Source organism: Sipha flava, unplaced genomic scaffold, assembly GCF_003268045.1.
Source record: "Sipha flava isolate LNK unplaced genomic scaffold, YSA_version1 103_pilon_pilon, whole genome shotgun sequence".
In the NCBI taxonomy this organism is placed as follows: Eukaryota; Metazoa; Arthropoda; class Insecta; order Hemiptera; family Aphididae; genus Sipha; species Sipha flava.
Window position 1 is genome coordinate 1824438 of NW_020271717.1, and position 27399 is coordinate 1851836.

A 27399-nucleotide genomic window follows, 5' to 3' on the forward strand; every position below is an offset into this window, starting at 1 on the left:
GAGAGGAAAGGTCGCGCGCGCGCCAAGACGTTGCGAATTTTCTTTTCTCTCGTCCACGGTTGTAGCAACCGAAACACGATTTTTACATTGTACGCCGCTCGGGCACAGAATAATAATTTATTGCGACGGCGGACACGCCGCTTCACGTAACAGTCCTCGTACGTAACGCCGCAATAATATCACGTGAACGCCGCGCGATGCGCGACCGCGCGTTCCGCCGGGGCCGCGGTAACCGGTTCCCAGGATTACAACGTTAATCCGCGCGGCTCTCGGCGACGTGTGATGTGCGCGTGATCCGGTCGCGACGTACGTGTTGTGCGTGTCATCACCGCGGCGACGGACGACGGCCAGCAGTCGCACGCGGTCGTCGACGGGTTGGCACTTGCGTCCGATCCGTGCGCGCGTCAACGGATCGAGGACGAACGGCACGGAATCGTGCGCACACGACGCACGGGATTGTTGTAATCGCGGCGCCGACCTCTCACTCCCTCGTATCGTCAGGATTCATTTATAAACGTACAATAATTAGTAATTTTTTTTTCATTTTTTTTTTTTCACGTTTTTATTTTTTGTATTCAATTTCTGCCGTTATCGGTCAAATTTATACTACGCAAAACATATAATATTTGTACATACATCGGTGTACACGTTCCGCGCGCGGGTTATACAAACTACTGCTAAAGAATACGGGGGTTGTGCACGCGGATATGAAAGAAAACCACTCAACGTTTTTCTCGTAATCATATTATTATAATCAATATATTATATTATAATTATTATTATATTATTAATCATTAATTATTATTTTTACGTAATTATATTATAATCATCGCATCGTTATCGTTAATATTAATTATTATTAATTATCATTATTATATTATATCACATTGTAAAAATTATACACAACTAAACGTAAAAACTATATTTACACAATTGTGTCCGCTGCACACACGTTCATCTTCCGTCAAACATGTAAATCGACTTAATCAACTATATATATACATACATATACATATATATATATATATAAATATATATATGTATATATATATGTATAGATTATACAAAAAAGAGAATATATATATATACATTCGCATACGTACACATATTTTTACACACAAACATACATATACAACTACGTATATGGGCGTACATATAGGCGTACGCACATACATTTATATATATATTTATATAATGTGATATACACATCATCTTATTATATACATACAAATTTTTTTTTTTTTTATAAATATAGCTAAAAATAGTAAAAGACTTTTACAATATATACATTATTACGTAATAATTACTTATATAGATAAAAACATCGAGTGAACTGGCACAAAAAAAAGCAATGTCTAGCACGTATTACATATATATATATATATATTAAAAAAAAAAGAGAACAAAAAATGTGTTATCCAGACATCGTCGTATAGATGTGCAGGATCATCATGTACGGGATGATGTTGATTTCGTAAACATAATAAAAAAATTACCTATTATACTACGTAAATAACAATAAAACATTACCGCGACAATAAAAAGTATTAAAAGTAAAATAAAAAAAAGGTGAATTCTGATCTTGAATCGAGAGATGTATAGAAAATAACGAATAACAATAATAATATTTTATACGCGTTAAAAACAAAACAACAATTATTTTGTATACATTATAGTACATTATATATACTATTCGTTGGAAGGTTTGTTTGTACGTGTTTTTTTTTTTTTTTTTTTGAAAAATCAAAATCGAATCCGTCAACTTTTATGCGTTGGAACTTTTAATTAAAAATAGTTGTTTGCGAGACACGATGTTCAGAAACATAATATAATATATCGTTAAAATTTTTTGGTAACTAAAAAAATAATGTGTAAAAACAATAACAAATGAAGTGGATTTCCAACCTTTTCAGACGTTAAAAATAGTATTGAAACCGTGAAATCATACGCAACACATTATTTCATACGCACACCATTCTTTTCTCGGGTCTAATATACTTGATGTACGACATTATCGTATCGTCGCGACGCTATCGAAGCCATCGCGTGCAACAATCGTAACTATCGTTTTAATGTTTACGGTACAGTGAGATACACAAAACATGACTAGTATTTAAAGTACAATCATAATCATAATACATATCATAATACATATCATAATACAATATACGTATATGTGTAATTAATATATACCATATCGTTATAAGAGTCCGAGAAAGCACTGTTCACTCGACGGCGAGTGTATGAGCGCGGGCGCGCGCGCGCGTGATCCCCCGCATAAGATACGTACGACGTGTGCGCGTTGAACGCGGACGAAACTCGATTGCACGGAAATAGAAGTTTTCGGTACGTACGCGCGTTGCGCTTTTCGTGCGCGCGGTGCAATCGAACAACGGGGCGCACTGTCGGAACAACGGGACGGCGACACGGGATCCCGGACGCCGTTACCAGAAAACCGGTGCGAGCCGTGCGGAAAAACGAGAAAAAAAAACCGGCAACCCGTGTACTGCCGCGCGAACACGTTCGACGTCGACATCGCATCTGCGTGCCGCGATCGGAAACGTTCATCGTCCGGCTCGGAACCCGAAACAACACGGGGAAGTCCACTCGAAACGCGCGCGACGTAACGACCACCGCGTCCTGTTCGAACGCGGTAACGACGAGAACAGTACTGTTCTCGCGGGCACGAGGCCACGCAGTACATCATGAAAACGTATCGAACGTCATTGTTGCGATACAACGAACGACGTCCGCGCACACGACGATTACCTACTGTTATCGTACCACGGTGTTGGTGCGTAGACGATACGCGCTCACGTAATATACCTTACCACGTACGACTATCGGTTTAAAGTCGGCTAGAAAAAAAAAATTTAAAAATAATAATAATATTAAAAGAGAAAAAATAAATAGTCTTAATTACAGATAATATATAATCGCGTTACAACGTTGCATTACGCCCGTAACGTACATTGTATGCATAATGATTCGACGCAACAGTACATGGAGTAGTGTTCGTTTTGTTGACATGTTCTAATCGTCGTTTAAATCGGACGATTTCGTTTTTTTTTTTTTTTTTTCTTTTCGTGTTCAAATGAAGACACCGCCGCAATCCAATCGTTATTGAAACGGGAATGGGGAAACAATCCGTGTAGTTCATGTTTACAGTTATTCACACAGTACATATAAAAAAAAAAAAAAGTAATAATAGCGACCAGTGAAAAAAAATATACATCAGTCAACCGGATTGTTATCAATCATTGTAATGAAACACGAGTTCTAAAATTCAGATCGTAATTTACGATACTACAAATGACCGTAGTATTGGGCCGGGTAATGATGATATTCGTTGTGATAGGCCGGGTCACCCGGTGGTCTGTGACCAGCCGCTGCGAGCATCTGAGACTGTCCGTCCATCATGTATCCTAGGCCAGCCGCCTCGGGGCTGTACGCTCCACTGGGGCCGGCGTGCGGTGAGAATACTGGAAAAAAAAAAAAATTCAAAAAATATAATTATAGTAAGTCACAAATCGATTTTTACATTCCGATTATATATGTTTGGCGCGTGATGAGGAGACTGCCACCGCGGTCACTACCACCACCTCCGCGCAGCGTCAGACCGATTATTTCCAGCCGCGAGAACGACTTCGGCCGGACGAAATAGTAATTTATGGCCGCATAAAGGAAACACTACTATTACCGCGCTTTACTGTTATACTACTATACAGCTACTACGCTATGCACCGGTGGTGTAACGGTGTCGTATACGGGTGAGGTGAAAACTTCTCGTTCGTCCCAAAGCGATTCTCTTTCTCTTTCTCTCTCTCTATTTTTCCTTATCAGATACTGCCGGGGATTGACGGATTGCAGTCGCACAGACCCTTCAGGGTCGAGGTCCATTTTTCTTGTCCCCAAATACGAGAAGGGACCACCTCTAACGACAAGATATATTGTTGTCCCTATATTTCTTGTCCACTACCATTACTACCTTCTGCCTATATATCAGAGTGGGTATACATGTAAGTGTAGTCCCAGTCGTTCACTTACTTTATAGGGATACGTATTGCTACTTTTGCGGTTTGTATAAGTGTGCACGTGTGTTACGTACACTTGTATTCTTATATTTCATATATATATATTCGTTATAAAGTTTATAAATAAAATATAATATACTCGTATATATATATAAAGTATAATATGTAGATGTGTCAATGGTGGCAATATTCTCGTCTCAGTGTACGTATACATATAACGCGTTGTGATTTAACGATTTCGGTTGGAAAAAAAACGAATTAAAAAGAGAGTCGGAAAATATTAACAATATACGAAAACGGTGGCGGGATACACTAAAAGCTTTTGTGTTATTTCTTCTCAGTTTTGTCCACTGCATTGTATATATAAATACATTTATGGAACGTTATAATGCTAAAATTGTATGTATCTAGAAAGCGACATGTTACACACAACGTTTCGCGTACAAGAGTACCACTACCGCCACCAAGTGACGGGGAAATGCTCAAGGGAATAAAAATTATTAGGACCTCGACGGCGGAAAAGTGGAAAGCCGTGTAATCCCTCGGCGACTGATTTTTAGGATTGCAATTTAATTGGTCCGCTACGTGTGCGTGGCACGAAATCAGTGCCGGTGCCATACGTACGCGTAATACAATTAGAAAAAGTCGAATGTTGTTATAAAATATGAATATTCCTCCGCGTGTGTACCGTCGAGATTGTCACGAGATGAACGTTTCTAAATAGTTGCGGCCGAGCGGTTAAATCGGGTAAAAGTTTCCCCTCGCTTTCACGAAGCTCCCGTGTGCAAACACGGTAATGGATATTAACAGAGATTACTCTTAACACCAGCCCTCCCCCACACACACACACACACATACTAGCAGATATATCCAAGATGTCTTTGCCGACCGTCGTCCCTCAATCCTCTCACCCCTCTTTAGTTGTAGCCTCATTCTCTTCAACTTTTACTTTAACTACTGTATACGCTGCAACTATACTATTACCATTACTGCCGTCACTAATACTATACACAGCACGTATATATATGTATATATATATACCCTGTGTTATGTGCGGATTATATTCGCTATCATTATTGCGGTCTGGAAATATAGTATTATTATTATACCAAAGTCTGCGGGATACCGTTAAATTCACTTATGTAAAAATATTCACTCGATTTAAGTTTTCCAAAAGTTTTAAGGACCGTGTCGTGCTCTCCGAGATTGCCCGGCGGAAAGCGTTTCGCGTACAAATCACGCAAAAATCTGATTGTCGCACACGAGCTATCCATCGGTATAAAACGGGTCGAAACATTTACGAAACGTCCGAGGAAATGTTTTCATGTTGGGATTGAACGACTACGCAAGCGTGTTTGATGAGGCGGAACAGTACTGTTTGGTGGTTTTTATATCCGGTACGCATTTATTTCTTTTCTTCATAAAACGTATAAAATAATGTTCACCGTAATATATATATATATATATATACGCTTGTGTGAGTGTGTGGGGTGGAAAAACTTGGACGGGGCCGAACCAATGAGACATGTCTTGCTAAAGCTTTCGGGAGATTTCTTTTTCGAAGACTACCGGAAATATAGAATCGAGGCCCTTTTATGCCATGCACTAGGGTCAGAATATAATTTTTAGACGATCGACTCCGACAAAACACTATCGTGTTTTATATATATTTATTATATAATATGTATGAGTTATACAACGTACAAACTACCCTACGCGAGTTCTTTTAAATATATTCCGCAAGCAAATAACCGTCGAAATCCATTTGTCGACTAAAGAATACAAAGCACCGAACTGAATATAAAAATGTGTACGCGCGTATAAACCGCCCGGTTTCGATGACGTTCGCCTCTAACGTCGACCGGACCCTTTATCCCCGCAGCGCCCGCGCGTACGTAGCTTAACGTCAATGATTCAGGATTAAAACAGATAGCGTTTTATATAGCGGTAGCTTTATAGTTTTGTTTGACCGTAACCGTTTCCCGGTGGTTGCGTACACGTACGCAGATAGCGCGTATACGAGACGTGGAGCCGCGGCAGCCGCGCGGGGGCGAATAAAAACAAAAGTGTCGTATAAAGGCAATTTGCTGCTAATAAAATTAAAACGATGGCGCGCGCGCACGGTGGTGAGAGGAGCCGACAATCATCAAAAAAAAGGGTCTAGATGACTCGCAGTAAAAATAAAATTTCCATTAAACGGGAATAAAACGGTAACCAGCCAGTGCGCTTCGCGAGAGGGTGCACGAAAATCAAGCATGTCGTAACAAGTTTATCGCGCCATAAAACCCCTCGGAATTGCCAGTCAAAAGTTGCGGGCCGCCGTCTCGGAACAGCCGTAAAAACCTACGAAATGGGGTTAGGGAAAAACCTGGGCCGGAAAATTCGCGTAATTGGACCTGAGGTGCATCGCGGAAAACATTACAATTTGCCGCCACCGCCGCGTTTACGGCCCCCCGCGAGCGGTCGTTCTGCTTTACGACGACGACGACGACGACGACGACGATTTCCTCTCGCCGCCACCTGATCCGGACGATTTACCACGGCACCGAAAAATCCGTGTGCGAAAACTTTCGCGGATTTCGCTGAATAACAATTACGGGTGTTATTGCATTGTTGCGCGTTACAAACCGGATATATGCGCCGCGCGAGAAACGGACCGGCCGTCAATGCTGCCGAAATAATTGTTATCGTGGTCGTTTCGACTTACCGGCACGGTTCGACTGATCGATCATCGGTTGAACTATTCTTCGCCGAGCGTTGATGAACCTGCGGAAAAACAAAACAGAACATTGCGTTAGTCGTGCGATCGCGATAGAACGTCAATCAGGCGTCATCCATGAGTATAAAACTAACGCGTTAACGATTTGGATTTGGAACACGTTTCAATCGAAACACAACACGTGCACGTTCGGTACATGTTGTGTACGCATACGCGTTATGTACGTACATCACGTAAACGATTTATCGGGGAACTCATTCCTCCGTCGTGTAACGTACAATATTGATCCGGCATTAGATTGCTCGCGCTAATTCCTATTCCGCCGAAAACAATTATTAAATTCGGAGAGCAACGGCAAGCGCGCACCGAAAGAAAACCCAAAAGGGTCGGGGAATAATATGCGTTTAAATGTATTTTTGCCGATTAGAGGAGTTGTAAATAGCGCCGCATGCTATATTTGAGGGGGGGGGGGTGACGTCGGGGGCGGAGAGGGCCGTTGCACCAGTAGGAGAAGTCGTTACAAACACCCGGTGCACATAACTCGATAGTTCTGACCTAACAACCCCGACCTGACATATGACCCGACCCCCATCAACGCGCCGGTAACAGCTGTTCGCTTGACGCCTAATTTTCTAGCCCTTTTTATTTCTGTAATATTTCGTTTCACGAAATAATGAAACGACAGGACCGCTGCTCGAGGGTTTAAGCGTATCGCAGAGTCAGGACCGATAGAAACAGAGAGTGAGATTGAGAGAGAGAGAGAGAGAAGGAGAAAGATACTCTTCTTTAGGCGTCGCGGAAAATGTTATTGAAATCACCGAGGGATCGTAGTAGATAAAGGAGTGCCGTAACAAACTCATTTTGGCGTGGTATTAAGTACAAAAGAGAATGCATAAATATCCGCGACACGAAACATGGAATGCTGGGCATAATAGGTATATAATATATAAGGGAAATCCGATCGCCCTCCTCTTATCGTGTTAATTCGTCGGACAGAGTCGATGTCTTTTTAATCCCCGCGACGGTGCTGGAGCAGCGCAAGGTGCAGCGCACAGCTTCGCTCTCTTCTCCTGTCTAATAATGTATAGTTTCACGTTAAGGGTGTTAAAAAGGAAAAAAAAAACTTGGTCATTAGCGGGGCATAAGTATTCGTCCAATTCCATTATCACGCGTTTTGCATTAATTGCAAAATCAATAGTCTCCCATCCCCTTATTTGATACTCTTATCTGATTAAAAAAAAAAAAAAGTCTTGGTTTGTGAGCCTACGTTCCTCACGAAATGCATCTGCACGTTCTACGTAGCCCCGTGTAATATTTTCGCGTAAAACATTATGCACTAAAGTCGTAAGATTTCAAATCTACATTGTGTGCACCAACGTTTATAATAATAACAAATCGCTGTATATACCGTATACGCTACATATTTATCACATCAATGTGTAATTATAATGATTTGGTTTTAATACCTAATAGCAGCACCTCTTAAAAATATTCGTTTATACGTCGGAGAGACGCTAAATTAATACCGCGTGATTGTACAGCATATTTCTTTATTTTTTTTTTTTCTGAATAAATAAGCTATTTAAAACGTGTCTCGAGCGATTACTGAACCTGCAATTATTAATGATCATTGTCATTGAGAAATCGACATAAGCGCTGTCCTAATCGTTGTTTTTTAAATTACAATATTTACATTTTAATTACATTAGTCAAGTTACCCGAACGAGCCGATAAATCTATTTCCGCGCAAACGTATTCGTAATATATTCATGCGTGTAAAGCGTACGTAAACGTGCATAAAATAAACGATTTTAAGAATTGCGGGAAAAAAAAATACAATTCTCCGTACGATTACGGACTAAAATGGCAAACATAACTCTCCTCCAGGTGATTATAATAATTTTAAGCGTAAACGATATATGTATATACGGTGTGTACATAGTAACACGGATATAATAACAATAATTATGGACAACGATGGAATACTGTACATGTGTATAAAATAAGTAATAATGATGTAAAATAATAACGATAACGACTGTTGTATGTTTTCCAGAGCCTGCGGTTTCAACGGTATTTTTTACGCGCCACCAATGGATAAATAATAAACAACGCGAACGGACACAATATGGGAATAGTTTTCATGCCCGTTTTCTCACGTAATCAATAGTTGGTTTGTGTACGAGAAGGAAAAATTGATTTCGTGCCGCACGCGATTTCTATAATACGGTTAACTCAACGTGTACAGGTATATTATATTGTTGTGATGCACTAACGACAACGGCAGCGGGTCTGGTGTATTTGATTAATGATTCTCGCAGTACCGCAACGCGCGCAGGTACGAGAATATTATTTTTGATGATCATAATTTTCTTCGTAGCAGTCTTATTATGCACAACATCGTTTATTTTGTTTGTGCATTATACGCGCACGACACACACGTTTCGGGTGGTAGGTAAAATATATATTTAAATATTATACATCGTACGCACGAATACATCGTTCTACTTCCTCATTAGCGCGTAGTAAGGTTTTATACGCGTGCACTCGAGTCGTTTAATCGCACGCGTAAAAACAACGCGCACGTAACTTAAGATCGTAGCACAGCATATTTTGATTCGGCACCACGGTGCTATGTTTAATTTCGGGTATTAAAACGACGGAGTTTAATAATAATAATACCCCGACAACGACTTTTTACACGTACTACACGCACACCGTACTACTCTACACACGTGTAATTAAATACATTAATACAATGATAATTGTATGTGTATACTACCTTACATGTTAATTGGATACCGTTGTACTAGAGCTAATGATGTTATTGTTACGGTCGTTGAAAACCGAGAATGTGTGAAAAACCTATGGAGTATTGTGTTGTAAAACGTATACCCATTATGTACGCGCATACACGCGCGCATGTCTCACGCACATGTCTTGTGTACGTACACGCATATACGTGTACGTATACGTTGTTGGTTGTATAAGATTAGCGTTTAGACTTCGGTATATCTTAGACAGAAATTGGAAAATAAAGCCAGCCATAAACAAGAGGGTAATCTCAGGGTCTCAACTCGACCCCGACGGGCCAGATATGGAAAACGACATCCCTCTACCACTACAGCTATTCTACTGCTACTACTACTACTACTACTACTACTACTACTATTACTAATACTACGCGCTACGTGTACTACCGTGAATAGCATTCTATCTCCCTACCCGTTTACTTGGGTGGACAAATTTTACGGCCATTCAAAAAACCACCCAAGAATGGTCTTTTCGGCGGAGGGGTGCGACGGCGGCCGGACAATCGCATCGCGCGGTGAGCCTTTTATGCGAGCCCATCACACACAAAAGCTTGACCACTACAGCAGCCGCTGCCACCACCTCCGGCGACCCTTTTTCCGCTGTTGTTGTTGCACAGAAAGATTCTATCTTGGGCTCGCAATGTGTCCAGGAATGTTCTATATCTCTTCCGACTCTCCGACCTTATACCTCCCGTTTCACTCGGTTACGCTGTGCACACACATGTATTTATATATGTACATGTATACGTATAGGAAGGGCGAAATATCTCATTCTTTACTCCCCCAGAACAATATCGCCGTCGCCGTCGCGCTCGTTTCACGAGAATGAAAAATGTGGTTAATATCGTTCAGTTTGTGCGCGAGTATGCGTGCGGTTTTCTACGATTTATAATCTTCAGTATACGGATTAAGCTCGTTTCCTCGTATAATACCACGCTGGGGTTGGATACCAGTGATATTGGATTTTATACCCGAAATTTTGTGAAAAATCACTGTCGATCGCAAAGACATCGGGTACCGTACGTAAGGTACATACGCACCACGCACTGCTTGTATAGGGTTCTGTTAAGTGCTGCAAACGGCACAGCGTTTTACCCAGACCAAATTGTTTTGAATCTGTACACGTCTAAATACGAGTATGTATACGTTTTGATTTGCGTTCCACACATTTACATACACGGTGCGCATAAAAAAAATTAAAATAATATTATTATGGTAATATAGGCGCGGCGCGATTTTACTTGTTACACGAATAGTTATAAACCTTTTATGTTATAATTATTCTAATATTGCGGCCACTACTGAATGCCCTTGAGGGACTTATCCTAAAGTCTCGTGTTCCGTGTTCGCAGGGAGCACAAGCACGCATGTGTTTCAAGTGGCTGGTGGTGCATAAGGGTCGGTACGGCTGCGGCGGAGTGCGACGAGGGGATCTTGAAAAAAAGTTAATTTACGACAATTACATCTGGACACCCTCTTGAGTTTTCCGAAAGCAATTTCGCGCAGAACAAAATTAGGGATCTGCAGCAGGGGAGCGACTGAGAGTGAGAGAGAAAGAAATATATGGGGTGAGAGAGAGCGAGAGGGGGATGAGAGAAAGAGGGGGAGAAAAGCAACCCTTGCAGCGTGGCGGTGGTGGTGGCGGCGTTCGTCGGCTAGTAACACACGGTTTTGTGATCATTAGCAAAGATCATTGTTATGTTTCAAGCGCACAAACATTGTGCAGTTTGTGTGTATGTGTGCATGCGTGCGACGACGGCGACGCAAAGGGAATACGCACGGGACCCGATAACCCTTTCTGTACGTGTGTGTGCGCGCGCGCGCGCGCGCGCCCGGGAACATTCACGGTCGGCCGACCCTAATCCCGCCGTCGCTCGTATACTCGTTCACCGTGACAGAACACGACTTTCCGTTAATCACTGTCATTTATTTATACGCGCACGCACGGTCACAAGCATGCGCGCGGAACACACACTGGCGTACGGCACAACAAACGTACACGTTGCACACGCATGCACACCGTAAACGCGCGCACACACGATAATCGATTACGTATATAATCCGCCGACGGGACCGACGAGTAACGTTATACATTGTGCCGCCGTTTGATTGCTGGCCATGCAAATATGGCGTGCAGGTGATCCTGAGGTGGGCTGAACAGCCGGATAAAACGTAGGCGGAAAACGGTTTTGGAAAATATATAATAGGTTCGTGCGACGGTAGATGGCCGGGGAAGAAATCGTTCGTGGCCATTTTTAGACACCGGTCCCGGGGAGCCGTATAATAATAATAATAATAATATCGTATACGAGTAAATTGTTGGTCCCGCGTGCGATATTAAGAATTATGAAGGATATTTTTTTTGATCGGAAACCGCGCGCGCCCGTTCCGCACGCCCGCGTGAGACTTATAATAATAACGTGCGCGCGTCCTAATCAGGTAATATACACGCCGGGACACGTAGGCCCAGCAACGTGCTGGGAAAATAGTATGACGGTCCGATGCTGCTGCTGCTGGGGGAAAAGGCAGCAGCCAAATCCCGATTTTTGACCCTTGGTGCCGGCGCGCGCGTGTGTGTGTGTGCCCACCCGTGTGATAGCGCATACAGTGGCCGTGCGCTCGCGTTGCGAACAAACCAATCTAAATTCGAGACCGTAACAGATAAATATTCCCGCCGGGAACGAAATAGGAAAAAACACCGCGCCAGATACCGTATACGTACACGTATATATATAAACGCGTGTAAACGTATATCGCCCCTATTCGGCCGCGGTGGACCGGCCATCTATTTTCCGGGCGAGAAAAGTTATTTGCAGAAGCTTCGAGCCGAAATGTGTGCGATACGCGTATGTGTGTGTGTGTGTGTCTGCGTGCGCGCGACTCGCATAGAAACTATGGTCATTAAACGCACGGAAACCTTTTACTTCCGTTATGGAATATAAGGCGGAAGACCGGCGGTGTCGGCAAATGTGCGCCCGGCGAAAACTACTCGAAAATACCGGTATACGTATATACGAGAGGTACCTGTTTGGCCGTAGACACTCGTGCGTGAGGATGGGTCGGACGGTGCGATGTGGGTTATGCGTCAACGTGAAACGAATTCAATAGATTCCGAAGACAATATTTTTATTTGAAGTCGATTGGCATTTTTTCTTCTTTTTTTTTTTTTTTGCGACCTGCCTTCGACATTTAAACGAATAACAATTGAACTGCGGTTGAAGTGAACGATATTGTGTGTAATTGTGTATTGGCGGTTACGAACACCGAAGTATTGGATCGACTATGGTTTTTATTTTATTCATAAAGGAGTTAATTGAATATGCGATAGAAAATTACCCCTTTTTTCGGTATACGCAGAAGAACCCTTTAGAAGCTCCGTTTTGTGTTAACAAATCTTTTTCCCCGTGTTCGCGGTGATAGTTTTTTGCTGCGCGTTCAACGACGAATGACGATATTTATTATTATCACTATTATTACACGAGGCGACCGAGGGGCGAATAATAATTAACGCCTGTATTTTTAATTAAAAAAAAAAACAATGATAACAGAACGAATTTTATTTAATTATTAATATTTTATAATTATTAAAACCACTAAAACACTTGTACTCGGAAACGTACGTAAACGTATTTTATGTTGACGATTTAATGACAACGTTCTGTCGACTACACGCGAAGGAGGGGGTTACAATAAATAATTATTACGGGGAAAAAATTACGTACCAACAATAATATTTTATATTAAATCGATAATTCGAAAAACCGGTATACATATGCACGTATATGCATTTGTACAAGAAAAAAAAGAAACGAGTTTGAGAATTTCAAATATAACATAATAATATTATATACGAGTATATATTAGAGATAGGTGTACGTATAAAATAAAAGTTACGACGTTGTGGAAAAAAAAAAAAAAAGGTTTATATGCTTAAGTGTGTACGTGTCTATATATATATAAATATATATATTTAAAAATGTATATTTTTTTTTATGGGACGCTCTCCTGCGAGTGGTGATAATGGCGTATAACACGAGTGGTGTCTGCTCGCCGTTATACTGTCGACGCGGCTGCACAGACGGATGACAAGAGGTGACAATGTATGCTAATGGAAACGCTCCATTATGGATTATGGGCCATGTGGTCGATGACTAGAACGATGACGGCGGTGGCGGCGATGGGAGCAGCGCAGTATATTATTGTACGTATAACCGACACTCTACAGTGAACGCGCGGCACAACGATGCCCTCGCCCGGCGGATTCTGTAACGGCGGCGAAAGGGACGTGGAGGTGTTCCGCACTAATATTGATGAAATTAGCCCGCAGTTGCATCGTTCTCTCCGCACGCGCGTACGTACAATTGTGCGTGTGCGTGTGACTTTTTTTGTACGTATACGTGTGCTTTTGTGCACGTGTGCGTTGTTTGCCTCCACCTCGTACCGACCGTGTCGTGCCGGTCTTTTGTGTACCGCTAATGCAATTATTAGGTTTTGCGCGGGTGGCGAGCGGAGCGGACGGAAAGTGCATCGATTAAATTATTATTATTTCGAAACGCCGAGCGAAACGTTATGCAACGCGATATACGCTAACGTCTCCGGACGACGACGACGATGATTATCGTAACGATCGTCCGTCGTGCGATCCGTTTATCATGCGATACTCCGTGCCCGATCGGTATTCCGCGATGAACAATAATAATAACAATAAAGTACGAGTGTGCAATATGACCGGGGGTGTGCGTTCGTGGCCAACTAACTCTACGTGTACAGTACCGGGACGAGACGCACGTGAAAAACATGCAATTTTTTTTTTTTCCGATACCAATTCAAAACGTTGTGCCGCCGCGATAACGGTTCGCCACAACGTTCGGCATTGCAATAATCTCTTCTACATAATAATAATAATAATAATAATAATAATAATAATAATATACTATTCAATCTGGATCCGTAAGAAAAAAAAATAAATAAATAAAAAACGCGTACAGGTATTTATCGACCCCGGATCGTACGTGTACGCATGATCGGCTATATTATTATTATTATTATTCGTCGGATTATATTTTATTATATATGTACTCTCTCGCGCGCGCGCGCGAGCGTCCATAACGTCGTATACACGACGACGACGCGTCAACCGAACCGGTTTTGCGTTTGCCGGCCTCCGGTCGCCCCTGCCGCGCCCGTCTCACTCGTCGTCGTAACAGTCGTAGCAGCGGCACCGCAATCGTCGTCGTCGCCGTCGCCGTCGCCGCGTTTGTCCTTGGCCACGGAGTGAATATTTCAGACGATTAAACGATAACGATCGTTCATGTCCCATTGCCGGCGACCCGCTGCGTCCGCAATAACGTAATACACTGCGCGCGCGCTCGCTCGTCTCCCTTATAATAATAATAATAATAGTTGGCACGCACAAAAGCGGTTTCGCATTGTTTAAAGGAGAGGATTTGCGCGCGCGCGCACACGTATTTTATGTTGCGGACGCGGTGTCGCATAAAACAACCGCAAAACAAGATTCGCGGGCGCGCGACAGAGTTCGTTATACGCGACGCGCCCGTACGGTTTGTATCGGCAATCGGAGACATTCTTCGAGTCACCGAGATCTCACCTAACCCGTAAGAAGGATTTCCGCGCGCCGCGGCGCACATTTTTCAGTTTTCGATCGCCGATAGCATCGCGCGTGTCCTTTTACGTCGCCGCGGTTCGCACGAAACGATCTCGGTACGCGTACACGTCATTAAGTCCGTGTCGATTATTATTAACCCCCTCCCCCACCACCGGTACCGCCGCGGTGCATTAGCACGCGATTTACGAATTCGGAAAGTACTCGGATTTCAACGCGCCGCCAGGAGAAAAGGGATCCGCGGCCGCGGCGTGTGTATATTGAATTATCTCGCTTACGGTTTTATATCGAAATCAAATTACTCGCGCGCGCGCGCGCGCGCGCTCATCTTGCATAATGAACACCAAAAGGGCTTAGCGCGCGCTCGGCGTTAATGTGCCAGCAGCGTATACGCGTGCACATTTGTTTGGAACTCTGCGCGGCGCCTACGTTGTACGTACATAATACGTACGTATCCTTCCTGGCAACCGAGTGTAACCAATTACCAGAGTTACACAATACCGTGCGATCCCAACGGAATTCGTGTTATGTATACGCACGCACGTATGTATAACGGTAAAATAAAAGGCCCACCGCCGCCGCTGCCGTTTCGTATTCCTCAAACCTAATTGCATTTAAAAGTATGAGTGGCTGTGCGCTCACTGCCGCAATGCGTTATATCGCGTACTTTAGATTAAAAAAAAAAAAAACCCGGAAAACCGAAGATAAATATTTGATTATATAACCTACCACGTGTATGTATTTTTATTTTTTAATTACAGCGAAAGGGTTGGATTAGCTGCAACAAAATAAGCGAATAAAAGTAAAAACATTATTATTGTAATTATTTTCAAGACGTTTTGAAATTCAATATCGTAACGAAAAATATATTATTATTTTCTCTCTTTTTTTTTTTTTTTTTAATTTAGTTATTATTGACATGTAGAGAATATAGAGTAGGATTTATTTTTCCCTTCACCGTAAAAAATAAATAAAACGACGAAAAAGAGGAACGGGCCGTTGGAGCGTGAAAATAACGCCCGAGATCCATAAATAACAAGGGGTTGATGCTGCAGCAGGTTCCCAAAGGACGACGTGATGAAAAACTGTGTGATAGGACTTCCAAAGACGAAGAGGCATACACGCACACGCGTGCACGGGTATAGCGAAGAATGTTTTTGCGAATATGTATGTAGACTATAAATAAAGGGAATCTCTGTGCGAGCTTTTCCGTAGCACACATATTTACTAGCATCGAGAGAAAAGCATTCACACAACGGCTCGAAAGTATGCAAGTGAAAATAGTTGAAAAGTCTTAAAAGTATTTTTATTTCTTACATGAATGCAAATACGTAACAGCCGCTGTTTAATTAATAATTCTTTAAAGATAATTATTTTGAACACGATTAAGTGTACAAGTAATATAGTGTTTAACAATTTACGGTTAAAAAGTTTGATTAGGTTTTTTCTATATATTTTTCATAAACATACAAATTCATTCAGATGGAAACGAGATCGTATTGTGATGTACACCGTACAATGACATTTTTAAAGATTTAGCGTAGGTACGCGAGGAAAAAACACAACTAAATTTATACCGTTTATAATATCGTTGTCAGTTCACACTTGTACAACCTATTCACATTATATTACATGACCTCAGTACAAATCATCTAGTTTTCTTTGCGTACGGTGCACGTCTTACACCGGTCCTGATTGAGACGAACAATCCCCTCGTAGAGACATTCTTATTAATGCCAGTGAGTAAATCATATAATGTGTGACACAAACGGATATAAATCGTTTATACCAATTGACACGATTATGATCGTGATGCCGCAGTATAGTATCCTACAGTCAGTCCTACATACACGTACAATGTACATTATACATGTACTCGTTTACACTTAATAACATATTTTTGTGCTATCTATTTGTTCGGTTTTAAAAAATAATAATTCACGTCGACCTTCGAGTACCAACGATATCCGTCCGTCCATACATATACTATATACATCCAGCACTGGCTGCACACAATTTAATATACTCGTATACTAAGCTTGTGTTCGCGAATATTCGTTTCTCGAAAACACGAAGAAAAATCCTATGAGGAAAAAATAAAATAAAAATCTTCGAGTTCGTGAAATAGTGTATCGGTCATGTTGCAGGGGGAAAGCGTATAGATAAAATAAACACAGGGCAAAAATATTTCAGAACTCTGGCCGTATTTAATCCAGACCATTAAGTTTGTAAAGATACAGTCACAGAGCGGAAAGGACGGCGGCCTCCCTTGTGTCCGATCACCGCTGTTGTTGTTATCACTAACTCACAACGACCAACCGGAATACGCAGGACAAAAGGGGAACTTCGTATCCCTTTCGTTCATACAAAAACTGCACTATACCGAAGAGACTAATGATCCGGCACGGCTTTTCTCTCATTATTTTTGCCCGCTTCCGCAACACGCTTTAAAATCATTCGGAATTATAAAATACGCACCGTGTTCCAATACTTATATCGCTAACAACGATTGCCGCTGCTGCAGCAAGCACATACACAAAAGTCGCGGCATTAACGTTTTTCATTGTACTCAAGTGAAAAATCTGTACATGATTATTATATATATTTTTTAAAAAATTATTTGTTGTTTTGTCATTTATAATGACAATACGAAATAGTGATGTAGACTCGTCTAAGAGAAACGGGTGGAAAATCGTGTACAACGGAGTACTTCCGTTTATTCATGATTTCTGATGAAAGCCGGTCTGAAGCAACGGTGGATGTTCATTGCGGGGCAAAGGGGGATGATGGTTGGGCGAAGAACGAGAGAGAAAACTGCAGCATCTGTAGTTTTGTAACATTTGCGCTATGTCGGACTGATAAGAGAAATTACACTGTCAGACCAGAATGATATATACCCCTACATTTCCATACTCGGCATACTTTCTCCCTTCTCTTTCCCTATCCCATCTCTGTTTAGCTCGTATCCCTCTCTGTTTCTCTCTCCCTCTTCTACATTTCCTCATTTTCCACACGGTATGCACCGACAACCTATTCTTGTACAATTCTATCATCCCCAGAATTCTATTGTAAGGTCTTCCGCTCCTCTTATTTTGTCGCCATAGAAGTTTGATTAATTCCATACATTTTATTTTGGTTTTTTAAATTTAAAACTATAAAACTACATCGCACCTCCGTTTTTCCCACCTTGTAATAAAATGTTTACATAAGATTTCGACATTTTTATTTGTTTCTGTTAACTACGATATTTTTATTACATCGTTTTTTATTCTATAAAACTCGATTAACGATCAACGAGAAGTATATATTATTCGTCAAACATATATGTACGCTGTACACAATAAAAACTATTGCCATTTATCCAAAAATGAATAATATAATAATTTTTTTTTTTATATAGTACTTTATCATTTATAACATGTACATTTTCTTATTCAACACTAAAAAAATAAACATCGAAAAACCATTATTTAATGTCCATACAATTATTATAATTGCGAAAAAAAAATAAAAACAAATATAATAATAGTTTAAATGCTGTATATTACATAGTTAAATAAACGTACAAGCTTGTCGACAAGCGTGTAATGTTTTACGTTCACTATTAAAATATATAATACTTATTTCCTTGTGGGACTTCATAAAATAATAATATATAGTAGGATAATACATTCCAATAAGCCGGTGAAGGTAATAATAAAATCCGGACGCAAAAAATCGGAATTCTTATTTATTGCGACGACGATGAGTTGGGGAAAAAGGCAATAAGGAGGATATAGACAGATCCCCGTTGAATACTGCAGGGTAGCAACCAGAGAAAAGGGAGACAAGACGGATCATCTTGGCCGACACAGAGAAAAGAGAAGTAAGAAAGTGCAAGGAGAAGAGAAGAGAAGTACGATAGGGTAGAGTAGTGTAGTAGTGGTGGCCAACGGTGGGTGGTAGAGGTGATGGTGGTGAGTGGAAATGGTGGTGGACCCGGGGGGTAGTTCATTAAAAAGGTGTTTGGAAGACTATTAGGGCTCCTATATTACTCCACCGGGAGTCGTTGTGTGCAATGCTTCGACTATGTCCTATATATATATATATATATACTTCGTGACTGGCGAAATGTTACCACTATCACTGTAGAGTTTCTGTCAAGACAAACTTTCTCATATAATAATGTAACTAAGAATAGTAAATCCCTCTAAAATAACCTTTCCTTTACAATCAACTACATCGTACAATTTATAACTTACAACCTCAAGGAAAAAATAAATTTAAAAAATGTTATTAACTATGATAATATTAAACTAACTTATCAATGAATATAATATGCTATATTAATAATCTCAAATAAAATAAATATACTTAAGTTGTCAAATACACCAAAATATTTTAATATAATTAGTATATATATTTTCTATCTTGGTTTATCCAAAATTTTCAACCGGGAATTAATACAATAAATGTAATAGAAGTTAGATATGCCAGTGTGGTTATTTGAATAATTTAAAATTTAAATTTAATCTTCAAATTTAAAAAAAAAACTGAGTACTTGAGAAAGATTCGATTTACTTTTAAAACAGTCATAGTTTTAATAAAAATACGATTTCCTCGAACATGACCTAAAGGGTCGCTGTTACCGTCCCTTCTAAAATAACATTGCCCCTGTTACGGGTCTAAGTAGCCTCTTATATCCGATTCGAAATTGTTTCCCTTTTGCTCCCTGTTTCATGCCAAATCTCCGGGTTTTCTTGACGGTATTATTTGTTTGCTGCAAATCCTACAAATAATGATTTATATCTAACGTTTATAATAGCCCTCCGACAAACGTATTAGGGGGGTATCGGGACAAAAGTTCTATTGACATTACCAAACGCATAATTGGCAGTACTATTCCCGTACTCTACGCACTAGTTAATTAACATTAAAATTTATATTTTAAACAACGGACTCGTTTGAGAATATATTTATGTATTATACTGATACTAGTGAGAAATAAAAATCTTAAAAATCTAAGTTTTTTGTCATCGATTAATAAGTTAATTATTTTCCATCGTTCATTAATTATAAATTTTAAAGTAAACATATATTGTACGCTCTACACGTATTACACTACTATAGCATATACTAAAACATTAATTATGCTGATGGGAAACCTATAAAGGCGGAAACATTAATTAGTGACAACCGTCGGAAAACACAAATTTCAATTGTATTTCCTAAGATCCACCGACGGAAGGAATACACTCGCGATTACGTCTTGGAAATGTGGTCATTTTCTCCTTAAAGGATGGGGTGGGAAACTAATGCTGCCGTCGCCGTCGCCGGGTAATTACCGTTAAAAACAATTAGCCAATGAGAGGTCCTTCTAAACGAGTTTTATGTATATCTCGTACGCGCAACAGATTCCCTTTACAGAACGCAATACTAAACAATTGTCGGTTATTTTGCCCAAGGGAAACAACCGCCACACTCCCTTCAACTTTTCAGTTTAGACGTTTTTGTTTTTATCTCGAACAAAATAGTAAACTTAAAATATTAAAAAAATAAATAAATAAATAACAGCGACGAAATTGAAAAAAACCCAACTATAAGAATATACGTATACAGTGTGATACATTATTCACAACATTTTAAAACACACAGTATTATAAATTTATGTATTTCATTTGATGTACCGAATTCCCATTCAACTCCAATAAGTTATCTTATACCGATCAGTGGTGTTTTACTATTATTAAGATAAATATTTTGTATTTTGTTTGGAATTTTGCAAAATAAAAAAAAAAAATTAATCAGAATATGAGAATTTTTTACGCTCAAAGTAACTTTTTGACATTGTTCCAAAATCGCCGATGCATGTTTAATTGGAATACTACTCGCGTGTGTAGTCGCGCCCATTTTTTATATGCTGATTTCGCTTACATGCATTATTATAATATATAAACATCTAAAAAAAAAATAAGAGAACAAAAGAAAGAGGAAGCTTCCATAAAGAAACGAATTTGTCCTCCGTCGTAACTCTACTGTGTATGAATATTTTCCGGGTCATTCAACATTTTCTCCATTCTAACGCGTATATACTCACTACCGATTTACCGTAGTATGCAGTCACCCTCCCATATGAATGCCCTAAAAAAAACAACGGAGAAGGAGAACCCCCAGGATTCATTTTTCGTTTATTTCAAACGAGTAACACGCATAGCAATAGCAACTTCTCGTTACGCATCTTCCGTCGTCTTATCACATAAGTTCTCATCTTTCTCAGGTGATTTTCAACCTCATTTCACTTCGCGCCCCATCCCCTACGGCACGTAATTCCCATTCCGCCTATTACTTTTAAACTTTTATTATCAAATGTTCCTCGTCTCTTTTTCCTTGATATAAACTTTCTCACATTTTAAATTTACCGGTTATTTTTCCACAACTCCCTACATGCGATTGTCGTCACAAACTTCCTACTACCTCACTTCACCTGTTGAGTGCAGTTATTCTTATTTTGTTATTTTTATATTTTTTTTCTACATTACATTTCCTATATTGCAGCACTCCCCCGCGCAGTATTCAAGATAACTCGGTTTTTATTTCGTTTCTTATTAATATTTAATGAGAATTCGTTTTATTCCTCTTATTTTTATTTATTACTCGAGCACGTATAAATATGTATATATGTATATATATATATATATAAACATCTTAAATTTTTTTTTTTTTTGCAAGTCGTCTTTTCGTTCTCTTATATTATAATAATATCTGTTTCCATCTACCCTCTCACGGACGGAAAATAAGGAATGAGAAAAAACTTTTTCGCTTGCTTTTGCCAAGCGTCGCGCGGAATTGCGTTTCGTAATTTATGACTTAATGTGTTGCCTTCAAAAAACCCACTCTCTAAACTCGATCTCTCTCCGTGCCGTGCTATCTCTTATTTATTTTTCCAATCCAACTCCCCAAACCTCTACTACTACTACTACTGCTACTGCTACTGCTACTACTACTACTACTACTACTGCCGCTACAGATACCACTACTACCGTCGCCGCATTGTAGCGTATTCCGATTCCTGAAACGTAATTAAGAACAAGTCGTTTAAGTTGTGCGTATCGCGGAAAAAATCTTCAAGTTTGCCAAACACAATGCATTATTATTATACTCCGAGTCCACTCTACAGAATGAAATCTTTATCTCGCAGGATTCAAAAATTCAAACCGCGTTCTCCGCCGTTATGCAATTGTACACAACGCGTATGTATGATAAATTAAGTGTCGGACGGTCAGATCGTTTATAAATATACAATTCTAATATTCTGATACGGGTGTGTTGGCCCGGAACGTAATTTATTCAACGACAGAAGAATAATTAACGACCGGCAGTTTGCGGCTCGGGTACGATGTGGACGCGAGAACGACGCGGTAGGCGCACGGTCACATGTCTGCGCGTTCGACGACATTCGATGGTTGGACAGCCGATGGGCGCGCGTGTATCACGATAAACGTTCACGTTTACGAAGGTGGTCGCGAGGGACGATAACGACGCGAGAAAGAAGAGCGGAACGAGCCCGGAAATAAGAGACTCTCGCACCTACCGCGGTGTTACGAGCGCGCGCGGACCCGTTGATGACCCGGCGTTTCCAAAAACCGATGGATCGACCAGTGGCGGCGGTTAAGGGTTCGCGCGATAGCTGCGCGCACCGTCTCACACAGCCAGTTCATTTTTAACAGTTTTCGCGAGAACGCAGTACAACGGGGCGGCGTTATCGTCCGTGTCCCCTCGTTAGCCTTCGGGGAATTGCCCGGGTGGTTTTTATCACTTTCTGTAAAAAATGGATTGTCATCATCATTTACGCGGGCACGAGCACGGCGGCGTGTGCAGCGGGGAACAACACTGCAGCGCAGCGCCACCATCGCCGCCACTACCACCTTCTCCACTGTAGGACCCACGGGACGGAAGAGTTCCAGTCGTGAAATTATACGCGTGCTGCTAGGTTTTTTTTTTTTCCCACCACCTCCCTCCGATCCCGTCCTTGCCGCCTAACCCGCCGCCCAACAGTTCTGACAGTGTTATTTTTCCTCCGATTCGCACGCAGTTCCTCGCTTCCATCCCTCGACCTAGTCACTCTCTCTTTCTCTTTCTCACTCTCTCTCTCTCTCTATATATATATATATATTTACGTATATATACGAGCACACGTACGATACAACGTTGTCGCGTAATAACTAAAAGTTGTCGTTGTCTTTTTTTTTTTTTATAGATATTTTTTTCTACGTACACGTGAACGCGCGCGCCCACGCACACTCTTACGCACATTCATATTTACGCGTGTGTGCGTATAAATATATAAAGTAGAAAGAGCCGTTGTACATTTTCCCATGAGGATCTGTGCGCAAATACACACACACACATATATATATATATATGTATAGGTGTCTGAATACATATACTGTGCGTTGGTGTGTGTGTGTGGGTAAGTTTTTTTTTCCTCCCGAGGTCGGCCGAGCGTAAAGAAAAGCTTACCGCCGTCATTAACGTTTTGCGGCGCCCTTTCTGTTCGCGGGGCCATAGTAAATCATTTAATCTCCGGTCGACGGGACCCGCGATGCAAACGGGACGTGAAAATTTTTTCGATAGGGTGTTGTGACCTGTCGCAGCGACGACCACGCGCGCGAACGTAATAACATCTAACCGAGTAAAAAATTCCGTTTTACCAACCCCCTACGCCGCCGAGTAACAAAAAAATAAAATAAAGCTTTCCGCGTGTATACACACATTAATACCAATATTTTTTTAATATTAATTCGAGGCGAAGCGAATGACTCCCGGAGTATAATCGTTCGGATTCGGCCGAACCGTAATTCGGTTTTAAATTCGCCCGCAATGCCAACATTATTTTATTGTAATATAAATGTGTGCACAATCAAACAGTCGTGATTAAACTACAAGATAACCCGCCGTCCACGTCGACGCGTCACTGAACTGTATCTCGTACACTCGTGTATAACTACACAAATGTAATACGTTCAGTGCGATTTGTGTGTGCAACGCGGAGAAAAGTTTTCGAATACTTTAACGTTGAACCACAATGGCCGAGATGGACGTGCGCGCGGGCTGCGAATAGTCGTTTCCCGCGTATTTACCCGACATCGAGTGTAATACCGTGTGTCGTTACACGCGCTGGACGAGCAATTGCGACCGTTTTTATCGACCTTTGCCGGATTTTTATGTCTTGCTGTAACTGCGTGCCGCCCGGGTCTCTCGGATTTCCACGGTATTCCACGCACGCATTTTATCACACGCACCATCAAATCTCAATCAATGGCCGATCGGCCGTTCGAGGCATTTACGCGTTGATTTATCATTGTAATCGCGCGGGCCGACGGCAGATTTGTCGTTGGTCGCGCGAGAAACGACGAGAACAGACTCCGAAAGCTCTCACGTACGTACACGCACACGCACGTTATTTACTGCGTGTAAGTGCATTTAGCGAACGCTTCTCGAGCAGCGATAGAAGGCTCGTAAAAATTTAACGGGACGGGGCGGTGGGCGGGGGATGTTTAAAGTTTTCGGCGATCTCGAGCTAATCGAACACGTCGATGAGACGTCGATAGGATTTCTCGACGGGGTCGTCCCGCGGTGCGTCCCCTTTAACGAGCGTGTACAGGTTTAACTCACGCGAATACCGCAGCACGTACCGTAACGGGCCGTTTACTACCGCGGGGCGTGTATCGCGTCGTACACGGCCGTTTAAAACGAGAACGTTCCGTTGCGCGACGACAACGCGTTCGTTCACGAACCGCACGAAAGTCGAATCGTACCGTGACCGCATTGTTCGTAATTGTTGTGTACGAACGTAATGATTCGGACGTTACCAACGATAACCAACAGAAACGCGAGCGCGACCGTCCAAAACGTGTTTTATTCGACGGGGAAATCTGGAAATCCGTCCGCGCTCGAACGTCCCGAGTCATACGAATACCGTTATTGTTATTATTGTTATTACTATTGTTATTACGTTCTGTGCGCGATAAGCACGTGTATTATCCCCGTGTCGCGGTAGTATTTATAGTACGCGCGTGACGTGGAGAGAAACCGAACGCGAAGAAAAGCTCGCGCACGCACGCACCGCGACCGACGACGTCGACGACGAAACAACATGGCGCCGTTCACCACCCCCTTTGGCCCGCCGCCGCCGCCGCGTAAAAGCAGCAGTCTATTCTAGCGGAATTTCACGTCGGGGGTCTTCCCAACACTCTGATGAATGTTTGTAATTATAACAGTCAGACCCGTTCTAATTTCACCGAATACACGCGCGCACTCCTCCCGCACAACAACACTCCGCACCGGCGCACGGTCCCTGCCGCCCCGCCGTATCACGTTCAACCGACTGCCAACCTCTCTCCACCATCCCGCAACCATAGGGCCCTGCGTCCCCCGTGCTCGCTAGACGATACGCTGCGGGGCCCACGTTCGCGCCGCCCCGCACGTCGACGGTCCTGTTGGCGCGCACGCGCGCGGGGTCCCCGCGAGAATATAATCCCGAAAGTTCCGGAATCTAAACTTTGGAAACTACATCACCCTCGAGTCACCGTGACGAAGTTACCGACTGAGGGATTAAAATAATTCCGCGCGTCGTCATGATACCGCACTACGTATAAAATCCACCGCCGCTCCCGTATCGCGTTTTCCCGAAATGTGCTCGCAACACATTTTCTATCCGTGGCCCGAACGATCGACATTGTGTAAGCGATATTATTATTTATTTTTTATATTTTTTTTATCAATCAGCACGTGAAGACCGCCGCCACGACTAAATGCATCGGACGCTAAAAGCAATTGCATAAGAGAGTACCAATCAAATATTGCGCTCGGGGAGAAACTTCAAAATTTGCCCTTTTGTACTTTGAATTTAAAATTATTATGATTATTAAATATTATTTTCAACAATTAATTCAATCCATGCAAACACGTTTAAGTGTTTGTAAATACAATTAAACCGAAATGCAAACTTTTCATTTTTGCTCCCGGAGCGTAGGCACCTCTAGCCCCCTATGTCCTTCGCTACGGATCTGATTACATATCAATGTCGTACAATCACGTATCCTTTAAAAGTGAGTCGTCGAACGTAGTAATATTGTCGTCTACGCCAGGCACCGGCAACCCGTGGTTCGAGGGCCGCATGCGGCCCTCGGAACTTTTTGTTGCGGCCCTCCAAATATACTTCATGGTGTTTGAAATTTTAATTTTATATCTTAAATTGTTATTAATAAAATGTAATCATGACTATTTCATAATAATGTGAAATGCGCTATGGGCGAAAACTTAATCTAATCGTATGTAATGTATATATCAAAAAAATGAAAACTTCTTTCAGTAGCATTTATATTTGTGACCAGAAATGTTCAATATTTAAATTTCGAATAAATAAATATTATTCACGATTATGCGATTAACACTTGAATGCTGCCTTGTGGATATCAACATCTAATATAAAAGCGGATATAAACGAATTGGCGGGAAAAATTCAACCTCAAAAAATCACTCTAGAAACTTGATATTTAAATACTTTTATGCACTCAAAAATTAAGTAATAATTATTTTTAAACTATTAAATTTTCTCCAATAATTAATGAATTTGATTAAAAATCAGTTAATAAGGACAACCGCAATGTTAGACTTATAATATGATTGTGTTGCTATCTGTAAATACGAGTATATTAGTATTATAATACATATATGAGAAAATTACTTTTTTTAATATTTTAATTTTGTATGCGGCCCTCAATGAAAAATTGAAAAAAAATTACGGCCGTGTAGGTAAAAAGGTTGCCGACCCCTGGTCTAAGCACACACCATTGGTCTGCATTCTCTAGGACCGGTCATCGGATATAATGACGTACTACATGCACCGTGATTTACCTGCGGTTGACGTGTAATTATTACCACCGCGGCAGCCGCACCACGGGATACGGTCGTTTTGATCGTTTCGGCCGAAATTAATATTCGTTTTCTAAAAACGTTGCACTATACGTACGAATAATATCGAATCAAAATGGTAAACGATCGTATTATTTCCACGAGAACTCGCGCGGCAGCACATCGTATCGGTGAACGGTGAAAGTGTAGAAAAGAGTTGCACAGGTCGGTCATTATCCACTAGTACGTCATACATAGTTTCACAGTAATAACGATGATAATAATAATGTATGCATTTCACAGTGATTATCAAAT

At 41.3% G+C, this 27399-nt stretch overlaps 1 protein-coding gene across 3 annotated transcripts in view; it reads right to left on the bottom strand.

The window, feature by feature from the left end:
- Window positions 1–1718: 1718 nt before the first annotated feature.
- Window positions 1719–27399, bottom strand: part of LOC112682406 (homeobox protein homothorax) — a 101619-nt gene continuing 75938 nt past the window's right edge. For all 3 annotated transcript variants that reach the window (XM_025553008.1, XM_025553017.1, XM_025553000.1), the window contains 2 exons: window positions 6742–6800; window positions 1719–3482 (listed from right to left, as the gene is read on the bottom strand). In XM_025553008.1, coding sequence (XP_025408793.1) covers window positions 3307–3482; window positions 6742–6800 — 235 coding nt within the window. In that variant the 3' untranslated portion in view covers window positions 1719–3306. The remainder of the gene's footprint in view (window positions 3483–6741; window positions 6801–27399) is intronic.